The sequence below is a fragment of the Entelurus aequoreus genome, linkage group LG20 (assembly GCF_033978785.1).
Source record: "Entelurus aequoreus isolate RoL-2023_Sb linkage group LG20, RoL_Eaeq_v1.1, whole genome shotgun sequence".
Classification (NCBI taxonomy): Eukaryota; Metazoa; Chordata; class Actinopteri; order Syngnathiformes; family Syngnathidae; genus Entelurus; species Entelurus aequoreus.
In genome coordinates this window covers 16,201,293-16,216,799 of record NC_084750.1, presented here as the reverse complement: position 1 = coordinate 16,216,799, position 15,507 = coordinate 16,201,293, and the positions used below count along the sequence as shown (strand labels likewise).

General features: G+C 39.6%; 1 protein-coding gene across 1 annotated transcript in view; it reads right to left on the bottom strand.

Moving 5' to 3' along the window:
• Positions 1–15,507, bottom strand: part of LOC133635958 (rap guanine nucleotide exchange factor 5-like) — a 174,382-nt gene that overhangs the window by 20,942 nt on the left and 137,933 nt on the right. Inside the window, exons 14-19 of the mRNA XM_062029474.1 lie at positions 9,619–9,710; positions 9,507–9,537; positions 8,069–8,147; positions 7,847–7,996; positions 4,588–4,685; positions 2,565–2,687 (exon numbers count right to left, since the gene is read on the bottom strand). Of these exons, the coding sequence (XP_061885458.1) occupies positions 2,565–2,687; positions 4,588–4,685; positions 7,847–7,996; positions 8,069–8,147; positions 9,507–9,537; positions 9,619–9,710 (573 nt within the window). The remainder of the gene's footprint in view (positions 1–2,564; positions 2,688–4,587; positions 4,686–7,846; positions 7,997–8,068; positions 8,148–9,506; positions 9,538–9,618; positions 9,711–15,507) is intronic.

The following is a 15,507-nucleotide window of genomic DNA, read 5'->3' as shown; positions in this document are numbered from 1 at the left end:
ATTTTCAGGACTTATGCAGATCCCAAATACAGATCAGCAGGTACCAGAAGGTACGAAAAGTTGCTTTTGCATAATATTGCGAAACTAAACGGCACATAATATATCTTACCTTATACACACACCATAATAAAACTCCTATGTTGAAGCACAGTACAATCCATCAAGCGGTGTGGCTTCATAGCTTACCAAAGTCCTACTAAAACATTTTGATAGATTTTAGAGCGCCGTGTGTAATGTTCTATATTTTCAATGGAACATATAAAATGTTGGTGTTGTTTATTTGAGTCATATTGCAGTCTACACGTATCTCTTATGTGTGACTGCCATCATATTGCGGTCTACACGTATCTCTTATGTTTGACTGCCATCTACTGGTCACACTGATCAGGGTTATAAGGCGCACTGTCGAGTTTTGACAAAATGAAAGGATTTTAAGTGCGCCTTATAGTCCGAAAAATACGGCAATCCATGCAACATTTGGACCGAGGAACCACCATTACATGTTATGTAGACCACAAGGAAGTCTTTTACAATGGGAAAATAATCATAGTATGAGCCCTCTAAGATCCAGGTCGCGACAATGATTAGGAATAAAAAATAAAACACACCATGTTGGTTAATCTTCTTGCAGGCATGTGATTTGACCACAATGAAAAAGACTGAAAACATTTCCGGGTGTCTGGGGGACGAAGGCCCCCAGCCAGGTCCAGCCAGGTCCCACCAGCCCACTAGGGCACTGGTGGGGGGAAAAGGGGGGCAACGCCCCCCAAAGCTCCTGGTTTTTCACCAATTTGCTAAAATTAACAAAGACAGCACCATTTGAAGAAAATATTTGAGTGTTTAAAGACATGAAAACATCATTAATAGAACATACATAACCCAATGATCCTAATGAATCACTGTATATGGTTCAGTACCAACAGTATTTAGTCACTAATATTTACATCTTGTGTTCATTTCACATCCACAGGTGTCACATTGATCAGTGATATTATCTACAGTTTATTTACAGTATTACCACATTACTTCAGTTCACTTCACACATTAGCTTTCTCGGAGAGCCCTAACATGAGCTTTCCTTGCAAATATATTTAACAAAATACCAAATGTAAACATTTCATTCTTTTCGCCAAAATAGGATATAAATTTATGAAAATAATTAAACATGTTTAGTATTGTTTACTCATATTTGAAAATAGGAAATAATAATAATGTGAGGACATATTGCATGAAACAAGTGTGAAAATATTTACCTTCAAGATTGTCACACCACTGACAATAGTTTCAAGAGACTACATAAGAACTTAATATTACAAAATAGTGTTATATGCAAATTTATTTCAAATAAATTGTTAACTGGATTCAATAATGCGACTCTTTGTATTTCTCTAATTTCATAATATATTTTCACGTGGCTTTTTATTTTTAGAAAAACCCATTTATATTTCAATAATTGGTTAATATTTAAAACAAACATGCGTATTTCGCAAGCAAATATTTTTTAGCTTACCTCATTATTAACAACCCTGTCTGCAACTGAAGTGGGTGGATCTTTCCTCTCCATGTAAACAAAGGATGAAGTCCGTAAGGTTTGCTCAATTTCGGTTGACATCCAAAAGTACCAGCTAGTGAAAAGTTGGTTTTCCTTGCTTCAAGTTGTTTCATATGTTTTTGGCGTTTCGCATGTACTTCCAAAGTCTTGAAACCTCGTGATCCATAGTCAATATTATCATGACACCACGTGCACAAAACCTTTCCGGGACGATCGATTTTCCGAATAAAATCACCGAACAAAGTCGTAACTTCCTTCTTCCCAACAGTATCAGTGATTTCCCTTTCCATCCAGTCTCATCGAAACTTATTTTTTGACATGTTTATCAATTTCTTTTACTCGTAAAGCGTCCTTTTTCTCGAGAACCGACATCGTTTACATATGGAAAATGGCGGTATGTTGACGTTATTAACGTCATCATTCATAACAGATGTCCCGATTGGTCACAAGGAACATATCGACCAATCAACTACGGCGCAATATAAACTACGTCTCGAATCTTGATTTAGGGTCGGAAAAAAAACGGAAAAACGGGAGATAATTTTTTTTCTCCCCGAGATTAAAAAAGACGGAATTCCGACTTTAGACGGAAAAATCACATGCCTGTTCTGCTGTGGATACTTTCTGAATGTTTCCAAATACAAAACGCTTTTTTTGGACTTATACTGAGCTAGCAAAACCAGAAAATGTAAAAAAAAAAAACATGTAAAAAAGCACACAGACAAAACAAGGGCTTCGTTGATTTAAGGTTCCACTGTAATGATCCGAATGCAGCTGAGATAGGCTCCAGCACCCCCCGCGACCCCGAAAGGGACAAGCGGTAGAAAATGGATGGATGGATGGATGTAATGATCTGCTCGAGAATTGTTCAATGACCGCTTTATCCATCACCTCAAAACTAAAACCCAGCAAAGCGTGCATTTAGGGGTCAAAACAGCAACAATGTTGGCAGGTGTGTGTGTGTGTGTGTGTGTGTGTGTGTGTGTGTGTGTTGCTGAATGCGTGCTCGTACCTCATGGATGGATTTGAAGAGGCTCCAGTCCAGGTGTGTGAGTGCCGCCGCCATGTCCCAGGTGTTGATTCCCAAAAGGCGCGCAGGCCTCCTGCTGAGCTCAGCGCTGTCTGTTAAAGGAGGCTGCGCACGGGACAGGAAGTCAGTATGAAAAAGGAGATTTAAGGAGGGATGCACAATTCTTGGCCAAAACCGGAAATGAGGAAGGTTGAAAATGTAAACACCGAAATAAATGATGACGGCAATTATTACTATCATTGTTCATGGGTCTTTCTGGGCTATAGTGAAGTACGTCATCCAGACCATGTACTCCGCTCCAGTCTAGGCATGGGCCGCTGTGGGATTTTGACGCTGGGATAACTTTAGGCAATAATACTGTATTACTGCACGCTGGTATCATTAAAGCTCTAAAAAAATTGGGAAAAGAAGAAAAAAGTATTGATTTTTAAACAATATAATAAAATATTATGAAAGTGGAGCATCTGTCATTTAAAATACAAAACCAATGAAGTTGTCACGTTGTGTAAATGGTAAATAAAAAGAGAATACAATGATTTGCTAATCCTTTTCAACTTATATTCAATTGAATAGACTGCAAAGACAAGATATTTCATGTTCACACTGAAAAAACTAGTGTTTTTTTTGCAAATAATCATTAACTTAGAATTTAATGGCAGCAACACATTGCAAAAAAGTTGTCACAGGGGCATTTTTACCACTGTGTTACATGGCCTTTCCTTTTAACAACACTCAGTAAACATTTAGGAACTGAGGTGACACATTTTTGAAGTGGAATTCTTTCCCATTCTTGCTTGATGTACAGCTTAAGTTGTTCAACAGGTCTCTGTTGTGGTATTTTAGGCTTCATAATGCACCACACATTTTCAACGGGAGACAGGTCTGGACTACAGGCAGGCCAGTCTAGTACCCGCACTCTTTTACTATGAAGCCACGTTCATGTAACACGTGGCTTGGCATTGTCTTGCTGAAAAAAGCAGGGGCGTCCATTGTAACGTTGCTTGGATGGCAACATATGTTGCTCCAAAATCGGCATGTACCTTTCAGCATTAATGGCGCCTTCACAAATGTGTAAGTTACCCATGTCTTTGGCACTAATACACCCCCATACCATCACACATGCTGGCTTTGCGCCTTTTCCTCTTTGGTCCGGAGGACACAACGTCCACAGTTTCCCCAAAAAATTTGAAATGTGGACTTGTCAGATCACAGAACACTTTTCCACTTTGCATCAGTCCATCTTAGATGAGCTTGGGCTTTCTGAAGTGTTCCTGAGCCCATGTGGTGATATCCTTTACACGCTGATGTCGCTTTTTGATGCAGTACAGCCTGATGGATCGAAGGTCACAGGCATTCAATGTTACGTGCAGTGATTACTCCAGATTCTCTGAACCTTTTGATGATATTACAGACCGTAGATGGTGAAATCCCTAAATTCCTTGCAATAGCTGGTTGAGAAATGTTGTTCTTAAACTGTTGGACAATTTGCTCAGGCATTTGTTGACAAAGTGGTGACCCTCGACCCCGTCCTTGTTTGTGAACGACTGAGCATTTCATGGAAGCTGCTTTTATACCCAATCATGGCACCCACCTGTTCCCAATTAGCCTGTTCACCTGTGGGATGTTCCAAATAAGTGTTTTGATGAGCATTCCTCAACTTTTTCAGTCTTTTTTGCCACTTGTGCCAGCTTTTTTGAAACATGTTGCAGGCATCAAATTCCAAATGAGCTAATATTTGCAAAAAAAATAAAGTTTTCCAGTTGGAACGTTAAATATCTTGTCTTTGCAGTCTATTCAATTGAATACGAGTTGAAAAGGATTTGCAAATCATTGTATTCTGTTTTTATTTACCATTTACACAACATGACAACTTCACTGCTTTTAAGCAATAAACAAAATATTTACTCGAACTTTACTGAGACTTGGTGATTGGGATTTGCGATCGTGAGATGAACAGTCCGAAAGAATGATTCCAAAGTGTAACTTGAAGAGTTTGTTTACGTACCAACATCTCCGTGAGGTCCCTGCGACACGCTACAAGCTTGCCTTGTGGGGTCAGAGACTCGGAATACACACAATCGCTGGGATGCAACATCCTCCGCTCTGCAGACACACAAACAGGAAAAAAATCAGCGAAAACAATCAGAATTGTTTTTGTTTGTTTATAGACGATATCAATGATTTAAATATGGCCAACGATGGAGCTTTTAATCCTATCTTTATATCGTGTTAATTAGGGATGTCCGATAATATCGGTCTGCCGATATTATCGGCCGATAAATGCGTTAAAATGTAATATCGGAAATTATCGGTATCGTTTTTTTTTTAATCTGTATCTTTTTTTAATTGATCTTTTTTAAATTTTTTTATTAAATCAACATAAAAAACACAAGATACATTTACAATTAGTGCACCAACCCAAAAAACCTCCCTCCCCCCATTTCTTTCTGTTATCAATATTCTGGTTCCTACATTATATATCAATATATATCAATACAGTCTGCAAGGGATACAGTCCGTAAGCACACATGATTGTGCGTGCTGCTGGTCCACTAATAGTACTAACCTTTAACAGTTAATTTTACTCATTTTCATTAATTACTAGTTTCTATGTAGCTGTTTTTATATTGTTTTACTTTCTTTTTTATTCAAGAAAATGTTTTTAATTTAGTTATCTTATTTTAATATTTTTTTTAAAAAGTACCTTATCTTCACCATACATGGTTGTCCAAATTAGGCATAATAATGTGTTAATTCCACGACTGCATATATCGGTTGATATCGGTATCGGTTGATATCGGTATCGGTAATTAAATAGTTGGACAATATCGGAATATCGGATATCGGCAAAAAGCCATTATCGGACATCCCTAGTGTTAATGCATGTTGACGACACATGCGTCCTTACCGCACTGTCCCTCGCCTCTACGGCAGCAAATATACTTCCTTTGTAACAAGTATCATCTTTGGAGGAGGGGGAGGAGCTAAACGCTACAGACTGCAGGAAGATACGAAATGCAAAGCTAACCGCTAACGAGAGCTCTTGAATGTAAACAAAGTTGTGCGGATCGATACATTTGTCGACGGTAAAGATACCAAGTATATATCCGTGTACAGTCATACCACAGTGATCAATATTTTTATCGTCATTTTTTAAAATTGTTTACAAATTCAGGAAAGAAGTTCCTGGACACAGGAGTCGATACTACTATGATTACATCGATATTTTTCATCGTCACAAAATCTTTTTTTCCTTTAAAAAAAATTCATATTATGTTTTTAAATTTAGGAAATAAGTCCCTGGACACATGAGGACTTTGAATATGACCAATGTATGATCCTGTAACTACTTGGTATCGGATCGATACCTAAATGTGTGGTGTCATCCAAAACTAATGTAAAGTATCAAACAGAAGTGATTATTACATTTTAACAGAAGTGTAGTGTTAAAACAGAAAAATAAGCAGATATTAACAGTAAATGAACAAGTGGATTCATAATTCATTTTTACAGTTTTTCCCTCATAATTTTGAAATTTTGACAAAATAATAATAGAATGATAAATGACAATACGTTACTGCATACGTCAGCAGACTAATTAAGAGCTTTTGTTTGTTTACTTACTACTAAAAGACAAGTTGTCTAGTATGTTCACTATTTTATTTAAGGACTTAACTGCAATAATAAACATATATTTAATGTATCCTAAGATTTTGTGTTAAAATAAAGCCAATAATGCCATTTTTCGTGGTCCCCTTTATTTAGAAAAGTAACCAAATACATTTTGGTACCGGTACTAGTACCAACATATTGGTATCGGGACAACCCTAGTGTGGAGGGGGCCGTGGCCTGCGGGCCTGCCGCGGAGCGGGGTGCACTGCAAAAAGTCAGTGTTCAAAAACAACAAGAAAAAATAAAAAAAATTAAGGGTATTTTATTTGAACTAAGCAAAAATTATCTGCCAATAGAACAAGAAAATTCGGCTTGTTAAGACTTTCCAAAACAAGTAAAATTAGCTAACGTCAATGAACCCAAAAATACCTTAAAATAAGTATATTCTCACTAATAACAAGTGCACTTTTCTTGGTAGAAAAAAAAACGAAACCCTTTTGCTCAATATGTTGAAAAATATTCTTAAATGAAGTAAATGCTAGTGCCATTATCTTGACATAATGATATGCATACATCATGATTTTTTTTTCATGCTTGAAGTAAGAAATGATTACTTTAAAAAAGTAGTTTAAACTTGTGAGTGTTGATGACACAGCTTTGCAACAGTTGATATTCTAGTTTCAAGCATGTTTTACTCAATATAGGTCATACACGCCAACTGGACAATATTTATCATATTTATTTACATATTTTAATCCAAAATAAAATGCCTGCACAGCATAGGAGGTAGGAAATGCTGACTCCCACCCCCTCAGCACACTGGGAACCAGCATGACTCCTCTCTAGTCAGTTCACTAGTCACTTTATACTTTTTACTGTCTCGTTTTTTTTACATTGCCTCTTAGAGTGGTCTTAGGCCATATTGCATATTGTGTATATTGTGTTGTTTTTGTATATTGTGTGGTTTCTTCTTTTTAAAAAAAATGCAAAGCACCTTAGGGAAGCAACCTAAATTTCGTTGGACCTGTACCTGTACATGCACAATGACAATAAAGATAATTCATTCATAACATCTCAGCAACAAGCTGTAATATCTTACTGAGATCATTTAGGACCAAAACCCTTAAAACAAGTAAAACACTCTAACATAAAATCTGCTTAGTGACAGAAAATAAGCAAATATCACCCTTATTTGAGATATTTAATCTTACTTAGATTTCAGTTTTTGCAGTGTGTGCAAGGACCGGCAGGTGAGTAGATTGCCCGGCTGGGCCTTGTTATCTAATCACCTGTCGCCTTTATTAGCAGCAGCCGGGGCGAGACAGGTTGTTGGGAGTTGGAGATAGAGAGCGAGAGAGAGAGAGAGAGAGCACACATTGAGACACACGGGACTGAAGAGTCGTACATATATTGCTGGAAAGCACGTCATACTTGTGTATGAAAAATAAAAAAAGACTTGCTCCAACCGGTCTACCGGGCTCACGAGAGATCTGTCGGCACCAGGAGAACCCTCCCCCACTCAGAGACGTTCACACCTAGTTTCTATCATCACTTATATCCCAAATATCATATCGTGATTGCAGGCGGCCACAATATAGATTTAAGGCCGTATCGCCCACCCCTTCCAGATGTCATGCTGTGTGTTTGTTTACCTCCAGTGTGAGACACCACAGCCAGCACCGTGTCTTCCTCTGACTTGTCCATCTTCAGTCCAACAATCCTCAACAGCTCGTGAGCTTCCAGCGAGGGATGAGTGTGCACGCTCAGGTAGGAGTCGCTGCTCACGTACACGCAGCAAATGACTAGAAGATGCATGGAGGACCACAAAGATGTGAGCCACGTGCGGTGCGACGGCGTAAGATTCCAAAGCGCACCTTCTCTCGTCTCAGAAAGAGGACGTCGGAGCTGCAGACAGTTCTCCTTCAGACTCAACTGCTGGTGCATTTGCTTGCTCTGTCAGAAAGGGGACAGCAAGTCTGGTGAGCTCAGACCTCAGCACGGCGGATTTAAGGCCTACTGAAAGCCACTACTAGCGACCACGCAGTCTGATAGTTTATATATCAATGATGAAATCTTAACATTGCAACACATGCCAATACGGCCGGGTTAACATTTTAAATTTCCCGCTAAACTTCCGGTTGGAAACGTCCATGTATGATGACGTATGCGCATGACGTCACGACGGCAACGGAAGTATTCGTACCCAATGTGTCACCATACAAACTGCTCTGTTTTCATCGAACAATTCCACAGTATTCTGGACATCTGTGTTGGTGAATCTTTTGCAATTTGTTTAATGGACAATGGAGACTGCAAAGAAGAAAGTTGTAGGTGCGATCGGTGTATTAGCGGCTGGCTGCAGCAACACAACCAGGAGGTTGTGTTGTGTTTGAGCAGGATAGCAGACGCGCTACCGTGAGTACAGCTTTGGCTTCCAAACATTTGATCGCTTGCCCGTACGTGCGTGTCGCTATGTGCATGTCACGTACGTAACTTTGGGGAAATATATGTTTCTTGCCGACTCTGATGGCGGCCGAGGTGTCGTCGAAAGCTACAACGCCCGCCGCCGCCGCTCCATAGTTAGCTTCAATTGTTAAGCTTCGCCAAGCTGGAAATTATTAACCGTGTATTTACATGTCCATGGTTTAATAGTATTGTTGATCTTCTGTCTATCCTTCCAGTCAGGGATTTATTTATTTTGTTTCTATCTGCATTTAAGCACGATGCTATCACGTTAGCTCAGTAGCTAAAGAGCTTCGCCGATGTATTGTCGTGGAGATAAAAGTCACTGTGAATGTCCATTTCGCGTTCTCGACTCTCATTTTCAAGAGGATATAGTATCCGAGGTGGTTTAAAATACAAATCCGTGATCCACAATAGAAAAAGGAGAGTGTGTGGAATCCAATGAGACCTTGTACCTAAGTTACGGTCAGAGCGAAAAAAGATACACCCTGCACTGCCTCTCTAGTTCTTCACTCTAACGTTCCTGATCCACGAATCTTTCATCCTCGCTCAAATTAATGGGGTAATCGTCGCTTTCTCGGTCCGAATCTCTCTCGCTCCATTGTAAACAACGGGGAATTGTGAGGAATACTAGCTCCTGTGACGTCACGCTACTTCCGTTTTTTTTATCAGCGACCAAAAGTTGCGAACTTTATCGTCGTTGTTCTATACTAAATCCTTTCAGCAAAAATATGGCAATATCGCGAAATGATCAAGTATGACACATAGAATGGATCTGCTATCCCCGTTTAAATACAAAAAATTCATTTCAGTAGGCCTTTAAATGGTGGATTGAATTATTTATGATACCTTTTGGTTGGGAGGGCAGTCATCCACTGTGCTGCAACACACAAGCAGTGAGGGTCCACACATTTGCAAACTGTCCCATTAAACACAAGCCAACACCAACCAATGCACTTACTGCCTGCGGCGCAGAAGCTTCTGGAACTCTTTGAGGTCGTTCTCCAGCGCGGGGAACTCGTACAGGTCCTCCAACACACACCTGTAAAGAGTCTGATAGAGAAGACAAGAAGTAAGCAGCGATCCGCTAACGATGTAGTCAATGGGGGCTCTCTATTTCGCCCACACACTGCAAAAAGTACGATGAAATATCTCAAATAAGGGTGATATTTGCTTATTTTCTGTTTGATAAGATAATTCTTCTCACTAAGCAGATTTTATGTTATGGAGTGTTTTACTTGTTTTAAGTGTTTTGGTCCTAAATGATCTCAGTAAGATATTACAGCTTGTTGCTGAGATTTGATGACCTATATTGAGTAAAACATGTTTGAAACTATTTTCGTCCAAATGTCCAAAACATACCCAGCAATGGTGCACAGGAAGGCGGGGAAGAAGAGGAGAAAAGGCGGCCAAAATGGTCAAAAGTCCCAATTTTGTCCAAAATAGCTCCCCGGGTTCCAGTCCCACGAGTCCCGCCGCCGGCCGCACAAGTCCCAGGATGCAAAAAATGTCCAAAACGCACCCAGCAAAGTCCCACGGGAACATACTTGCCAACCTTGAGACCTCCAATATCGGGAGGTGTGTGGGGGGGTGAGGTGGGAGGGGGTTGTTTGGGTGCGGGGGGCGTGGTTATTTACAGCTAGAATTCACCAACTCGAGTATTTCCTATATATTTCCTATATATTTCATATATATATATATATATATATATATATATATATATATGAAATACTTGACTTTCAGTGAATTCTAGCTATATATATATATATATATTTTTTACATTTTATTTACATAGAAAAAATAAATAAATACTTGAATTTCAGTGTTCCAGTGGCTATCCATTAGATGGCAGTATTGTCCTGTTTAACTTCTCCGTTCATGACGAGTATATCATTTCGGCCGCCATGTCTGTAATTTCCTCGTTCTTCTGCTTCGTCTCCTTGTTGTGTGCGCAGTTGTGCACTCTATAAAAGCCCTAGATGTTATGACGTCTTTGGGCAGGCAAGCTGTTTATTTTGTGGGAAAGCGGACGTGAGAACAGGCTGTCCCCACTCAGTCTCAGGTCCGCATTGAGCTGGAGGGGGCGTGGCCTCCAGCTCCGGCTGAATACCGGGAGTTTGTCGGGAGAAAATCTCTGCCGGGAGGTTGTCGGGAGAGGCGCTGTATATCGGGATTCTCCCGCTAAAAACGGGAGGGTTGGCAAGTATGCACGGGAAGTGGGGGAGAAAAGTGAGAAAAGTCGTCAAAAGTCCCCAAAAATGTTCAAAATACCTACCCAGGTTCGAGTCCCACACGTCCCGCCGCCGGCCGCGCAAGTCCCGGGGTGCCCAAAATGTCCATAACACACCCAGCCGAGTCCCACGGGGAGGGGGGGATCAAAGTTGGAAAAGTCGGCAAAAGTACCAAAAATGTTCAAAATACCCACCCAGGTTCGAGTGCCACATGGAACGGGCACTCGAACCCGGGTGTGATTTTTTAACCTTTTACCGACTTTTCTCACTTTTCTCCCCGCCTTCTCGTGGGGCTTTGCTGGGCGCGTCTTGGACATTTTGGGCATCCCGGCCAGAGGCGGGATTTGTGGGACTCGAACCTGAGTAGGTATTTTGAAAATTTTTGGGACTTTTGCCGACTTTTGCCACCCATTGACAATCAATGGGTGGCTGACTAAATACTTTTTTGCCCCACTGTGTGTATATATATATATATATATATATATATATATATATATATATATATATATATATATATATATATATATATATATATATATATATATATATTCGTTGCGCACTAATTGACTGAAAGAGCACGCACTTGGCGCGATGATGTCATGTTATCGATGGAAAAATGCTGAGCGGCTAGGAGACCCCGAGAGTAACAAGATGTTGCCTTGTTGCCTTTGCATTAAGAACAATAAATTAGTTTTTAGTATAAGTTTTCTGGTTTCAAGAAATGTCATGCCGAGCGCATATCATTATGTCAAGAGAATGGCACTAGCATTGACTTCATTTAAGAATATTTTTCAACATACTGAGAAAAAAGGTCTCATATTTGTTTTTTCTACCAAGAAAAGTGCACTTGTTATTAGTGAGAATATACTTATTTTAAGGTATTTTGGGGTTCATTGATGTTAGCTAATTTTACTTGTTTTGGAAAGTCTTGACAAGCCAAATTTTCTTGTTCTATTGGCAGATAATTTTGCTTAGTTCAAGAAAATACCCCTATTTTTTAATTTTTTCCCCTTGTTTTTGAACACTGACTTTTTGCAGTGCAAAACCCTTTAAATAACAATGCAAAACCCGCCAACAATACTCTATATGCATATCGTGACCTAAATATTAACCACATATTAGCAATGTTGTTATTATAAGCGTAAACACAAACAAACTATTTGTTAGCGGCGCAATACAGACAGCTAAGTAGCCCCCCGCTGCTTTACTGCGAGCCGATACCTTGATGATAGCTTACAGAAGTTAAAATGTTTTATAGCAAGTAACTCAAGTGAACACATTTTTATAAGGCTTATTGTGAGGAGGCGTGGCCGGCGGACCGGCAGCCAGATGGACGTCAGGTGCGTGGATCGCCCACCTGGGCGCAATTCTATAATCACCTGTCAGTATGTAAAATGGAAGGAGCAGAGGAGGACGGGGCAGAAGGAGTTGGAGAGCCAGCAGTACATGCAGTGCGGAAGCGACCGAGAGCGAGACGAAGACGACGACGCGTGAGGCTGAAAAGCGAACCGCAGAGCGAGCAGTTGGGAAAAGGAGCTGAAAAGCGACCCGACGACACAAGAGGTTTATTGAAAAATAAACAAAGTCACGAAACTGCTCGCCGTCATGTCTGTTGTTGGTGGTCCATGGAACCCGGAGGGAGGAAAACCTCCACACTTGTCTTATTAAAAAATGTTGAATGTGCTAGTATTGTTGTAAATGAGATGACGTATTCTATTTGTGGTATTGAATGCAACATGCAATGTTTTTAAGTACCAGTACAGTGGAAAAACAAGTTGACTTTATATGCTTGATTGTGTTTCATCCTATCCATTAAATTATATCCAATCGTATTTGCAATCCGCAAAGTATGTAAAAACACCGTTCAAACGTCACAAAATGCAACAAATTCAGTCAGCCATTTTGAATATTCCCCTCACTATTTCTGGAGATCGACGTTACTGGAGTAACACTTGTGGAAATACGCAAAAATTAGAGAGAGATGTGCTGTCTGTCAGTCACAATACTGATGTAAGCAGGCATGTGATTTGACCACAATGAAAAAGACTGAAAAAACTTCCGGGGGACGAAGGCCCCCAGCCAGGTCCAGGGTGGGGGGACAAGGGGGGCAATGCCCCCCGAAGCTCCTGGTTTTTCACCAATTTAACATGCTAAAATGAACAAAGACAGCACCATTTGAAGAAAATATTTGAGTGTTTAAAGACATGAAAACATCATTAATAGAACATACATAACCCAATGATCCTAATGAATCACTGTATATGGTTCAGTCCCAACAGTATTTAGTCACTAATATTTACATCTTGTGTTCATTTCACATCCACATTGATCAGTGTTATTATCCACAGTTTATTTACAGTATTACCACATTACTTCAGTTCATGTAATGTAAACATTTCATTCTTTTCGCCAAAATAGGATATACATTTATGAAAATAATTAAACATGTTTAGTATTGTTTACTCATATTTGAAAATAGGAAATAATAATAATGTGAGGACACTGACATGTTGCATGAAACAAGTGTGAAAATATTTACCTTCAAGATTGTTACACCACTGACAATAGTTTCAAGAGACTACATAAGAACTTAATATTACAAAATAGTATTATATGCAAATTTATTTCAAATAAATTGTTAACTGGATTCAATAATGCGACTCTTTGAATTTCTCTAATTTCATAATATATTTTCACGTGGCTTTTTATTTTTAGAAAAACCCATTCATATTTCGCTAAGCAATAATTGGTTAATATTTAAAACAAACATGCGTATTTCGCAAGCAAATATTTTTTAGCTTACCTCATTATTAACAACCCTGTCTGCAACTGAAGTGGGTGGATCTTTCCTCTCCATGTAAACAAAGGATGAAGTCCGTAAGGTTTGCTCACTTTCGGTTGACATCCAAAAGTACCAGCTAGTGAAAAGTTTGTTTTCCTTGCTTCAAGTTGTTTCATATGTTTTTGGCGTTTCGCATGTACTTCCAAAGCCTTGAAACCTCGTGATCCATAGTCAATATTATCATGACACCACGTGCACAAAACCTTTCCGGGACGATCGATTTTCCGAACAAAATCACAGAACAAAGTCGTAACTTCCTTCTTCCCAACAGTATCAGTGATTTCCCTTTCCATCCAGTCCCATCGAAACTTATTTTTGACATGTTTATCAATTTCTTTTACTCGTAAAGCGTCCTTTCTCTCGAGAACCGACATCGTTTACATATGGAAAATGGCCGTAGTAACCATTATGAATGATGACGTTATTAACGTCATCATTCATAACAGATGTCCTGATTGGTCACAAGGAACATATCGACCAATCAACTACGGCGTAATATAAACTACGTCTCGAATCTTGATTTAGGGTCGGAAAAAAAACGGAAAAACGGGAGATACATTTTTTTTTCCCCCCGAGATTAAAAAAGACAGAATTCCGACTTTAGACGGAAAAATCACATGCCTGTGTAAGACATGAACACATATGTTTTTCTTTTTTTCATGAATTCTAAGTCGTAAATAAACAAATACATAAAAAGTCCGCTTACAATGTAGTCAATGGGTGCTCTCTATTTCTCCCACAAAACCCGCAGACTAAGAAACTGTTCTGCCACGGTGCGGAGGACGAGTATCCGAGAAGCGGCTTCACACTGTGGCTAGACGACGCGCTCGTTGCAGCTTGCTCTCGAATTGGAGCCGGTGTTCTGGCGAGACACGCACCCTCCCTGAACTGGTGTATGCGTGTAACAAGGAATAGGGAGCGTTCGTCCATTTTGAAGCATCTTTAGTCATGTAAACACCGGGACACAGCTGTGGTAATGATCATACCGTTGGTCTCTCCTTTGCACCTCAGCTATAATTATGCAAATGAGGCAGGTTTAATTACATACAGAATTCCGTCACGTTACTCTACGTGCATTGTTGGGAGGAATAGCGTCATTTAGTTGTGACTATAGAGGCCGAGCGTACACACACCTGCTTGTCATTGACCAACCGTAGCCCCCCCATCCCAAGTCTGGTCTCATTACTCTGTTACTAGGCAACTATCGCCTTGGTTGCACACTCCATACGACATTATACCCATGCCAACTCTCGCATGTTTGTTTCCATAGCAACCCAATGATGAAACCGTCAGGTTACACAGGGACTCTGTGAGCGTGCGTCCTTGTGTGATTATTGTATTATGTTTGTCAGACCCTGTGTGTGGGTGTGTGTGTGTGTGTGTGTGTGTGTGTGTGTGTTGGAATATTTAAAGCATGAGTGTACAAAGTGCGACCCGGGGGCCACTTTCGGCCCGATGACTGAGTTTTGTTCTCCCGCAGCATATAAAAAAAACCCCACAACAGTGAAAATGTAAGAAAAAAGAGCAAAAATGTAATGAGAAAAAGCTGAAATGTTTCTATTAATAATTGATTGTAATAGACTAAGTCACATGCAACACAAAGTTGTATGTACACAAATACCTTTTTAGAATTTTTAAAAGAGATTTTAAAAAAAATATCAAAGTGGCCCCTGCATACTTGATTTGATCTAAAATGTAAAATCTGATCTAAAATATTAGAAGCTTTCGAAATAAAAATAAAATAAAATATCAAACGGAGTTTAGTTAGTTCATCAAA